At 46.0% G+C, this 12,115-nt stretch overlaps 1 protein-coding gene across 2 annotated transcripts; it reads right to left on the bottom strand.

Annotated features, from left to right (window-relative positions):
* Positions 1-8,050: 8,050 nt before the first annotated feature.
* gxylt1b (glucoside xylosyltransferase 1b) lies at positions 8,051-11,903 on the bottom strand. 2 transcript variants are annotated; one of them, XM_029825772.1, is made up of 7 exons: positions 11,618-11,903; positions 10,982-11,183; positions 10,769-10,900; positions 10,427-10,684; positions 10,217-10,340; positions 9,921-10,093; positions 8,051-8,550 (listed from the first exon to the last, which is right to left on the bottom strand). In XM_029825772.1, exons 1-7 carry the CDS (start codon positions 11,812-11,814, stop codon positions 8,389-8,391), a joined length of 1,248 nt encoding a protein of 415 aa, XP_029681632.1. In that variant the 5' UTR covers positions 11,815-11,903; the 3' UTR covers positions 8,051-8,388. The 2 variants fall into 2 exon arrangements, with proteins under 2 accessions (XP_029681632.1, XP_003972959.1); XM_003972910.3 differs by having other exon boundaries at positions 10,433-10,684.
* Between the last annotated feature and the right edge of the window lie 212 nt (positions 11,904-12,115).

Raw genomic sequence — 12,115 nt, 5'->3', positions numbered from 1 at the left:
TTCATGTTCTCTGAAGCACGAGAAAAACAAACCAGATTTCCAGATGCAAATGCTATTTCATTTAAACGCATCACGATGAAGGCTAATCCGCCCCCCCCCCCCCCCCCCCCCCCCCCAGGCTGCAGAGAGCGTCTTGTACTCCAGGTTCCGCCCTTTTAAAAAACAAGGACGGAACAAGAACCTGTCAAAACACAGATTCTCCCCGAAGGACCAAGAGACACCTCCAACCAAGGACAAATCAATTAGTGGATGACGGGCAGATGGTTTTGAAGGACGTCTGCGCCCGTGCCTCAGGTGAGAGGCGTTGGATGGCGGCACGCCGCTGTCAAGTGGGATCCGTGTGATTCCCCAACGTTGCCCGCAAACACAAGCCTTTCAATGAGAACCTTTGACGATATCAGACGCCCTGATGTGAGGAGCGTGCCGCTTACAGAGGGATGCAAGGAGGGGAAAAAAAGACTGGATGTGGAGGGAAGAGAGCAGAGCAAGAGTGAATATTTCATATACATATTATCAAACTGAATCGTTGATTAGCATCTCCTCAAAACCACCCCAGGTGATGCTAAAGAGGAGCCGCGGAAACCATGGCGGCTGTGAATTTCTGCTACAAAAGGATTTTAAATATGTTTTTTTTTTTAGAAAAACACAATCAAAAGCATATTGATAATGTTGTCACTTGCAAAACAAGCTAATCTGTCAAGCTAATCATGCGCAGAGAAGGACTATACGTCAACGCGGCTTATGAGATTTGCCTTCGTCTTTTATTTTATCTTCCAACTGCCAAGATAACAAAGTAACTGAATTAGCCCCGCTGCTTATCTGCAGGTAACCAAGACAACCGTTTGGTGTGTTAATAATTGAGGTTCAGAGCGAGCGGGTGGTTACAAAGACGGCCATGTTGAGAAACCTGCGGCAGAGAATGAAGGAAAACCTGGAAGCTGAGAGAAAAGGCAGGGTTACAAGACCCATTGTCCAACCATTCAGCCCTAATTGGGGGACACAATAGGATCCAGGACACGGTAGCTAGCATGGAACTAGTGCTGCTGACTAAGACACGAAGATAGGAAATCATTAATTATAAGACAAAAGGGGCCAACAACAGCAGCAGCGGCCGAGAAAGACAGTCATTTAATATCAGTCGAGCGCCCCGAAGATCGGCCGATTTTAGCTCTTTTGTGTATCCTGAATCCGGTTGACGAGCAGGCCAGAAAAAAAAGATCCTAATGTCTGCTAATTGAGATTCATGACTTTCAAATAGCAATCAGATGAAGTGATTAAATCTTTGCTTGTCCACATCTTTGAATCTCAGCTTCCCCTCCCTGGGCATCGTCCTCTGATGGTCCATGTCTCATCATTTCATTATTAATCCCTCTTTGTTTTAGAGCGGTGTTTATCCCCCGAGAGCTCATCCTCGCTTGAATTAATGCCATAATTACTCCTCTGCGGAGCTCTAATTCTAAACAAAATCTCTCCTGACCTGAAAAAGACTTTTTAGCATGTATAAAAATGGCGTCCAACCAAATTCTTTTGGTTAATCTCGCATATTTGCAGAATACTTTTGTCTTGTCTTGGACAAAAGTGTGCAGACGCTTCACGCACGTGCGTTTTCATCCTTGTCAGCTGGAAAAGTGAGCAAAAATTGGTGCTTTAATTGACCGACAAAAATGGGGAATGTGTCAACTGTCTATCAAGAACAGGAAGCGGCTAATGACTTCCATGACGGCTTAATCGCACCTGACTATTTAGAGCCTCAATCACCGCTGATCAAAATTTAAAGCTTTAATCAACGTCGAGCAATCCGACACCGGCGGCAAGCACGCCGCGGGGCCGGGCGACTGAAATATCGCGCGCGTCCACGCCGAGTGCGTCTTTTTACGACGGCACTGAATCAAAAAGAAATTAAGCGCTCAGCAACATTAGCGTAACGAGGCCGGGATGACTTATGATGGGAGCCGCCCACGTGGATCACAGCTGCTGTCTGTTGACGCCGCCTTTTCCTGAACAGATAAATAAAAGTTTCTTGGTAAACACACAAGTCACGAACGTTCCTTTAGATCAAATAATGTGAGACCGAACAAGAGAAATTGTGCATCTTTAATTGGACCAACAGAGTTCACCGAAGAGCGTTAGCCTCATGGCTAATGGCTCCATCCCTCAGGCCAATCTTCCCTGGAATGCGAAATTAATTTCTCATTTCAACTCATTAACTTCGTTATGATGGAGTCCTTGTGAAGAAGAGTTCTATCGGACTCTCAGGGCATCCGTTTCACCCCGCTTTCATCATCCGAGGCAAACACTGGCCGCGCTGCGCCTCTCAATGGCGCAGCGACGTTTGCGACATGCTAAAGTGGGCCAAGGCCCTCGACTGGTGACTCAGATGACTTTTCCCAATTATCTCCTTTTCAGTTTTCCTCCATTAGGAAACATCGTTAGCGCGATCAGTGATGGATCACAGCGCTCGGCCTCGTGTCCTGTCTCGCATCCGCCCTGCGGAACATCAAGAGCGCTGAGCCCGATCGCCAGCGCTGATAAACTTTGATTGCATTTGATTACAGCGACCAGGAAACCGTGCTGTGGTGCTTGTACTTTCTAAGCAAGGCAGCTAGCTATGCGCCGCCAATGCTAATACCTGGGGAAACAAAGATGTAGATGGAGAATATATGTGTGTTTTCGTGTGGCTGCAGAGGACTGTAATTAACCCAGAAGACTTATCATCATGGGAACAGATGTGATAAGGCTTCGTTGACGTCTTTCTCCACCTCGACGGATCTGAGAATTGGATGCTGCACAACCCCCCGTGGTGCCATCCATGTTGCTTCGTTCAAAGCCTCACATGTGTGTCCGAGCAGAACAATCCCACGCCTGTCTCCGTAGAATGGGCCCGGGTGTAAATTACTATGAATTTCAGGCAGAAAACGAGCTTCGACAAGCTGTTGTCTTCACACAAACACCTCAGCTCACTGGGTCGACAACAAGTGGGTGGGTGGGTGAGTTTGCTGAGAATTTAGAATGACTAAAAACCAAACACCACGTGGTTCGGGGGAGAAACAATCGCCGGTTGGAGGCAGAGTTCTTGGCTGCAGCAGCGAACTCAGCTGTGCCACGGTCTCAGATGTGAGTCCCTGGAGCTGAAGGGGAGAGAAAAGAACTCAGATGGTCCGTCTACAGCCGCAGATCTTCTCTCAGCAGCAGAGTCTCCAGCGCTAGGTGGAGCCAGACGCTGCCCTCCAGGAGCAGAAAGATGATTTATAGTGTGAAAAATCACAACTGCAACAAAAATAACCGGACAAAAGGGGCAATAACATTAGCTGCTAATGCTAATGCACGCCACAGTGCACCAACACCTCGGCCGTCACTCCTGCGACCAATAGGAGGCACTAACACAGGGGGAATATCGCTAATGACGGAAACATGGCTTTGGGTCAGATTAGATTGAGGAGGAGACATAATGTGCACAATATGACACACATAAATTGAACCTTTAGCGCTGTGAAGCATTAAAGGTTAGATGAATATGCAATGCAAGACAGACATGCTTTTTTTAACACACACACTTGTTCATTTTATGCACACAGACAATAGCTGTGATCTTCCCTCCAGGCTGACAGGTAATTGCTGTCTATCATGGGACAGGTGGCTCTACAATAGAGCTCCAGAGTCCAGGCGGACTCCATTCATCACCACTTTAATTACCTAAGTGAAAACTGTGTGTGTGCGTGCGTGTGTGTGTGTGTGTGTTGTGGAGTGGTGTAAAAAAGAAGAAAGGTAAAAAATAAGATGGAATCTTCCCTGAAATCCAATAAAGACATACACTTCACATGCTAGCAACATGAACAAACAATCACGGGCGCGTGGCCTCACGGAAGCACACGCTAACGCCATCAGACCCGTTTGAGCCCAGCAGTAATGGAAAATTTATTGTTGGACGTTGAGGCAGGGAAAAGAGGAGGGGTCAGGGAAGGTTTGGATATAAAAGCAATGTGGTCATCGTCATTAAGCACTTCCTCTGCCCCAGTTGGAAGTCTCATATATGACCTATAGACGCGTGAGGGTTAATGGAGCGTGCGTGTGTCCGTTCTCTTCTCACTCTGCATTATTCACATGTGCATACAAATGATTTTCTGTGCAGAAAATCAATCTCATGAGGTGAGTTTTTAAATTACACCTCCTGTGTTGAGGAAATAATGGATATTTTGAAGAGATTATTGATAACCCATCTTCAATACCTTCTAGATGCTCCTTTGTTGTTCAAAATCCAAGCTAACAACACGGTTTTGGTAAAAAAGCCTCGGTTACCTGACCAGACAGCAGCTAGTTAGTATTTTCCTTTCCTTCCATCCTCAAGTATAAATGATGAGTAAAAAAACAAACGAGCACCTTTGTTGAGCTCGCCGGGTACATCCACGTCCAACTGTGCACGACCTCAGATGGGCGCAGGGAAAGACGAGTCCAGGCGTGAGGATCTGGGGCTTCCGATACCGTTTTCTTGTAGGAATTGTGCAGAGGTGGATAAAGGAATTGGGAAGGCAGGAAGTGAAAGAGAAGACAGAAGGCCCCCCCGCTGGCACGAGTCCAGGATTTCTCTGTGATTTGGGCTTTGTGGCTTTGTGGTGCTGGACAAACACAAGCAGGGGGAAATAAGCAGCCAAGTAAATAACCCAATCTGCCGAAAACAGCCCTCACTCTCTCCATGGCAGCGGGTCACTGATGCGGAGGAAAGTCCTCATATTCCATGATGGGGGGCGTCAAAAATACCCAGGAGTTGCGCGCATGTCAGTGCGAAGGGCAGAACATGACATTCTGTTTGCGGGGAACGTTCAGACCTGCACGTCTCACCCTCTCATCTCCTGCAGCAGGATATGTAGACCCTATTACAACATGTAAATGACCCCCCGCAGAGTGAGCTATCACTGTGATACACTGTATTAGCGCACTCGCACATGGGGGAGACCTGGTGTATGTGTGTGAGCCTGAAACATCTGAGGCATGTTTGAACATTCGTGCCTCTATAGTCTGTATATATGTGGTATTCAGAGCTGTCAGAGTCGAATATATAAGGAACAATAGCATGTTCCATCAAAATAAGGATAGGATGAGATAGCTATTGCTTCAAAAAAGTACCCAAATTATGAACTAGAGTTTCAGTATTAGCACTTCTTACTGATTCAAACTGTCAACTGAGATAATTCACAAATTTATGTGCGGAACCACCAGAAGTCTTATTGTTAGTCTTCCTTATTTGTTAAATTAATTGGGGGAAACGTATCTGTGTTGCGCAATAACTCCGCCCTCTCTTGGCTTATTCACTTCCGGGATTCTCTTCTTCGGCGTGTCCAGATCAACGTAAAGATAAACAATGGAAATAAGATCCTTCACGTTTCTCTTCTTTGCCGATTTTAAAATATTTGCAACGAATATTAATTATGGCATATTTTAACTCAAGTGTTTGTGTTCTGCGGTGTTTTTAAAACATGAGAAAAAACGTTCGTACGGAAGCATTCGTCATTTTTTACTTCCGCGTTTCTCTTCGGCGTTTTTCAACGTTTGAAAGTAGAATGGTGGAAACTACAAACGGAACCGAAAATGCAACGACGACGCTCGTAGTTTAATTGAAACTCCTACAATTATCTTTTTTTAAAAATAAAAAAAATAATGCAGTTTGATCTGCAGGAATACCATTGTCACGTCTAGAGATCGAGTATTGTTTGTATTTGTTTTTTTTTTAAACCCTGCATTTAGATTTTCTTGTAATGGGTAACGTAAACAAACATTAACAATGGCTCGAAGGGTTGTAGTAAAGTTCGGCAAAAAAGGAATAAAATCTTTTTACTTAATATTGTGTTTATCTTTTAAAATGCGCGCCCTCGTGTGGCCAACAGAGATTCTGCAGTCTGATCTCCCTGGTCTGGTCATGAGTTTGTGTGAAGATATGGACAAAAAATAGATCTAAATACCAACAGGAAAACAAAAAATGTTGGATTACATGACACACTATACTATAAGCAGATGTCAAAAGTGATACTTTTCCGCACACTTAGTTGGAGTGTTTTTCTGATTTCCAACCCTGTTTCGCAGCCACAGCAGGCTGCGACTCCTACAAGCTAATTAGATGATAAATCCCAGCTGTGAGGTAGAGTATTTAGCAAATAGATGCAAAAAGAAAGAAAGAATATTGGTCTTTTGTCAGAGTAAGGTTTCAACCATTGTGTTAGCGCTCCACGCTGCATTAATCTTTACTCTTTGATTTTGCCACAAAGCAACACATGAAATTAAAAACAGATCAAATTCTTCTTGTTTTGGCCGCTTTGCTTGACGAAATAATGATCTTTCATTAAGCCCGTTAAGTACCTGAGTTGTTTACAGCTTTTTCAGAATTACACAAGGGGTTTTGGGACAGTGGAATAAAGAGTAAATGAGAGCGGTTGGTTATTGATTACAGTTTTTAATTAGCTCCCTATTTCAGGCTCAATCCCTCAGCGGTGGAACATTTCCCCGGAAATCTATCGGTTTTCATTTGATGACACTGTTTTGAGGTCCAACTCTGTTTTCAGGGCACCGGCGTCCAAGAGACGGTGCTCTGAAGCAACAAAGGGAGCCTAATTGCTTTATTGGCTACGAAGGCCTGCTCTTTTCTCCCATCAATAGCGCACTCCATCAGCCTTTTCTCTGTCCTCCGACTACACTCGTCTCTCCAACCAAAACATTCTGCACTGCCACAATAGAAAAATGGCCAGCCTTCCTCGGATTCCTTTTTTCCACTACAGCACCCACAATGGCACACTCATTCATTCCGGCCTGTATCCGTTTCCCCCCATCCTCATACCCACTCTGACCCCCGTCTAAATCCTGGAGGTCGCAATTTATTTTGAATGTTTCTCGTCCAGCTGGAATACAACAAAAAAGTTATTTATTAGGCCACAAAAGATGTCGCTTCTGGTAAAAATGAATCCCCGGTGGATAGGCGAGATTGAATTTTTCACCGTGACGCTCGGATTCTGTGTCATTGAAGGTAAATGCAAAGGTCTCGTACAGATATATTGTGATGAACTGGGGCAAATGGATCAAAGTGGGGCAATAAATGGATGTTCCCATCCCTCCTCAAATGGGAACAAGCATTGAGCTCATTCTCTTTCATCAGTGCTGTGCAATATCGCAGACAGGCGCCAGCATGGCCGCATTATTGGGCCATGACTTATACTTTATGTGCATCTTGGTGCTGAAGCAAACTGGATTCTTACTGGAGTCTATTGATCGGCTCAAGAAGGTGATGGAACCAAAAGATCAATTATGGTGAGCCCAGGTTGTTACACAACAACTAAGAAATATGTCCTTTATTGGTATAAAAATCATTAAAGTCTTGAAGTAGGATGAAGCCCGAAATAATTATCTAAATGTCTTTAAGTGGTGTTTTTACACGTTACAATACCGTCACACATCAGAAAACACACTGCCCTCTAGTGGTACAACGAAATCAGTGCAACTTCTCCAAAGCTAAAAGGATCTAAACAGGCCAAAATATATTTTGTTTTCAGCATAACATCCACATCAGTATATTCAAGTAAACACAGACTCCACAGTACATTCAATGGTGCAAAATCCAGATCTGTTACCCACAAACCAACTTTGGTATCAGAAAACTTGCAGCTTATTCACATTCCGACACTTCAGGAGCAGCCTGGACATCAAGAGCGTAAAACAGAAAGATTCTGTCATCCTATAATCACTCGTCATCCACTCACCCATGTCCAAACCCACACCCACCGAGTTGTTTTCACATTCACACGAGCACTTTCTTCCCAGGTTTGGCTGCAACTTTTCGTGGCTCCATAAACGTCCACTTTGTCATCGCCATAGGGATGACGACATGTTTCTTTTTTATCCAGCACTCTAACAGCTAGAAAAGATATAAATGACACCTTGTCTCTAGAAATGTAAACATCACGCAGCACTGTTCGCCATTACATTAAACCCCAGGTGAAACATTGACCCAAACATCATTTCCTGTTTTTTTTTCTGCTTTTATCTGACCCCCCCCCCCCCCACACACACACACACACACACACACAGTGTTTTTCATCCAGCTCCTCCTCGTCCGTCCTGGTGGTAATGAAGAGGCTTGGTCCAGTGCCTCACGGGAACAGGCCTTATTGAAAAGCTCCTCTGTCTTTTTATAAGAGCTCATAAAAACAAAAGAAACCTCCAATATGGAAAGTCGAGAGCTACTCTTAAAATTGGAATCCTTTCTGCGCCATGGCAACAGTCACTAGCAACCAAACCGCTCCGAGCAGCGCGCTACCACCTGTGGCGGCGGGATGCAGATGTATGGTCATAAAACCCCATTTTAGGGGTTATTTTGACTACTTTCGTGGTCTTGGGGGAGCTTTTCTGTCACCTTCCACGTGAGATCCTCCCTCTCACGCCTTCCAGGCTGCGTGACAGCCTCTTGGTGAAGAGCGGGTGGTTTTTCCCGCAGTAGGTGTGCGTCGTCTTTGACAGCTCCTCCTCCAGGGGTTCCAGGAGGGTCTTCACCGGGTCAGCGCCGAAAGAGTACTGCAAATAAAACCAAACCCCTCATAAACTCAGACAGGCCCTGATTAATCTGGACGAAACATGAAGGCTGTTTAAACAGGGATTACGCAGAAATATCCCGTCCGCTCCGCAACGGAGCAGCCTTTACGACGCTCCGAGGAAATCAAAGGGAAATTGCACTTTTTCACGCTGCTCATTTGCTCGTGGCTGGGGCGCGAAAGGAGCTTTTCTGGCTTTACTAGCGCGTGCGCGCACGTGCGCCGGCTGCTCGTAAACTGCCGTTTACAGTTGCTGTATTGATCTGGCGAGGCGCTAAACGCACCATCGGCTGTAAAGGTTTAACTGCAGGGGAGTGGGGGGGCTTTAACAACAGACACACTGTGTGTGTGTGTGTGTGTGTGAGTGTGTGTGTGTGTGTGTGTAACAAATAAATGAGTGGATTCAGAGCACCTGAGCTCAACAGGTGGGACTGATGGACTTCGGTGAGAGGTGGGGGTTCCTTTTCAGACGAGAACCAGCTTTAAAACGTGCACCAATCTCAGAGCCGACCCAACAAGCCAACACCCAATCAGCGCAGACACAGGGAGGTTTAACCTCTTCAGCCTTCGCCCCTCCCCCCCAGGATCCAGATGGGTAATCAGCCCCTGCTGGTGTATTTAAGCGGCTCTCTGAGCACTGCTCACCGTTTGCCAGTCTGTAACTCTGGTGGAACGTCGCTCTTTAGCGTTCTCAAACTGCCTCCATGAGTCTGTGATCCTCTGCCCTTTTGACACTCACACAAAAGTATCAATCTCCCACTGGACAATTGGGGGAGAAACTGTTGGTTTCACGCGTCCCAACAGTGACACACAGGAGTACGCTGATCTATACTGGATCCCCGTTCTGGCTACAGGCCCTGGATAATGTATAGATCACTGCTGAGGAAGCACTGAGAGCCCAAATGTTGATGCCATCATTTAGGAAATGCTACTGTTTCCACTATCAATGCAGCACTGGTAAACAAAACATAATTATCCTCGTGGGGGGAATCGGCCTCCACCCAAGCCAGAAAATGGTGGGGGTTTGTGTTTTCAAGCAGGGTTGTTGTAGTTTTATTGCCATCCAGGATCCCATCCCGGGGGTGCAGGACAGAGATCAGCTGTGTGGCTGGGGTTATTAAAGGGCTCCTCTCATAGTGTGTCCTAAATTACACTTCCAACAGTGTAAAATGCCCAGAAAGCTCTTTTCTTCTACTTAAACACTCCCGGGAGACTTGGGCGAAGGCCAGTTTTTGAACAGTTGGTTCCCAAAATTGGCTTTTAAACTCCTTTCTTCATCAAAAGGTTGAAACAAGCAGACATGAGCCAGGTCAGAGTGAGCTGAACTGAACCCGGATGCAGAGTGGTGCCCACCTTTTGTATGGCTTCATAAACGGCCCTGAAGGCAGGCTGTTTGTGGTCGTGGTAGACGCCTCTGTTCCCGTGCAGCATGTAGACGCCGCTCTCCTCTGCTGACGCGCAGTTGCTGCCGTAGATGCAGTGATCTGGACGGTAATTCCACTTGCAAGGGAACTCCAACAGGCGCTCTAGGAGCAGGGAATAAAAACAAAATCCCTTAAATTTGATAGAACAATTGTGAGTTTAAAGGCTAGTAAGACCGCGGATGCGCATAATGATGCATTGTGAAATGTGACCGTGTGCAGCCATACCAGGGTTGTGGTGGAAAACGATATTGAGAAGATCCTGGTCTCCCCAGGTGATGTTGAGCTTGTATTTTTGAAGCAGAGGCATCAGAAGTTCCTCCCACTGCAGCCCCACAGATGTCATATCATTCTGTCAGCAGACACACACACACACACACACACACGTCAGACAACAATGCAATGTCGCCATCTTGTGGCCACTATGAAGATGCGCACCTGTACCTTAAACGACACGCTCCTCATCCTGGTCATGTTCATGAGCATCACGCCTGAGTTGACCCCCGTCCGGCCATAGAAGGGGTGACGGGCGAAGCGGCTGTACCAGGCGATGCGGGGTTCCTCGTGCTCCGGTGCCATCGCCGCTAGCTGGGAAGGGGTAAATTTTGACAGAAATGCCCACAGGTGATCCATGGGCTGGAGGAAGAGGATGTCGGAGTCGACGTACACAATCGAGTCGATGTCCTTTAGAATAAGCTGCAAAGACATGTGAGAAAGAGGACATGAAACTCTGAAGTCCAGTGATTTATAAATAGAATTCTGGTTTTTAGATGAACATACAGGTAGGAAAAGCCTCTGAGAAGCACAAGGTTTGAAGAGTTTCTTCCACTCTGCTGCGTTGTCCTCAGGGAAGCTGATAGAGTAGAGTGTGTAGCTGAACTTGGAGCGGATCATGTCTGGCCAGGACTCCAACTGGGAACAACGATCAGTATGTTATTGACCACAACAGGAAGTGGTCCAAAAATGATGCCAGAGGAAGTATTTAAAGCTCACTGCTTCCATGAAGCTGGCGTGAAGCTGATCTTCAGCGAAGATGTGCAGGTGGAGGTGCCTGATGCTGAAAAGGATGGCAGACTTGATCATGGTGAGGGTCTCTTCCAGCCGGTCTCCACAGGTCACCACAGCGAGGTGCATGGGGGTGTCGGGCCGGCCCAGACCGGTGGCCTCTCCCTGACCCTGCTGTCGCATGATGTACCTGGGCAGCAACACGAATGATGGAAATTGAAATTATTGAGACCATATTTGGTTAAAAAAAGACCATTTCACAGATTGTAATACACTTTCACCGTAAATCACGACACCTCAATAATGCTGCTTTACGACCCTTTATTAAAACTAGTTTATTGAAGGTAAAATACATCGCTGTGACGCCACTATGATAACAGCTGACAAAGCAATCATCTAAAATAAATGTTATTAACAATTGCAAGTATAATCTCTGGTTTATGGCGTTAAATCCTGCCTTGTATCGCATTCGACCGACCACTTTACTGCAGCACATTCCTTTACATCACGACGGGGCTACAGCTGCGGAGCTAGCAACACCTGTAGCCATGTATATAATTTTAAAACGCAGTTTGAGTCACAACAGTCTGTTATAGCTCCTGAGATTTAAAGAGACCTCCATACCTATTGTACCAGTGTGGGGTTCCGGGCCGAGTTTTGTCTCCGACCTCTCGGCTGTCTCCGGGGGCTCTGGGTGTCGCGAAACCGCTCTTAATCCTATGTCCCGGCAAGTCCGAGTAAAGTAGCTTATTGTAAACGTACAACCCCGAAAACACGGCAAACACCGTGCACAGCAACAGTGCACGAATGTAACGCCGCATTATTCACGTTGTAAACACAACTCGGAGCTAAAGTCATGTCACAGGCATTAGCGTTTAATAACAGAAGCTTCCACCCGTGGGAACCTACATCCGGTTACGATTTACAAATTAAAAGCATCCCTGAGTGCTGCTATCACGCCCTCTGGCGGTCGAGTTGCGATTAGCTTCATTTTCTCGTCAACATTTCTTTGTTTTACGGTCCAAGTTATAGGAACCATTTTATCCTTCAACCAAACTGATTACAAAATATTTTTATGGTTTCAATTTGATAACTTCGTTTCATTCCTCATTACTTTAATGT

The sequence above is a fragment of the Takifugu rubripes genome, chromosome 18 (assembly GCF_901000725.2).
Source record: "Takifugu rubripes chromosome 18, fTakRub1.2, whole genome shotgun sequence".
NCBI classification, from domain to species: Eukaryota; Metazoa; Chordata; class Actinopteri; order Tetraodontiformes; family Tetraodontidae; genus Takifugu; species Takifugu rubripes.
Note: the sequence above shows the minus strand (reverse complement) of the source record. Positions and strands in the feature narration are given on the sequence as shown.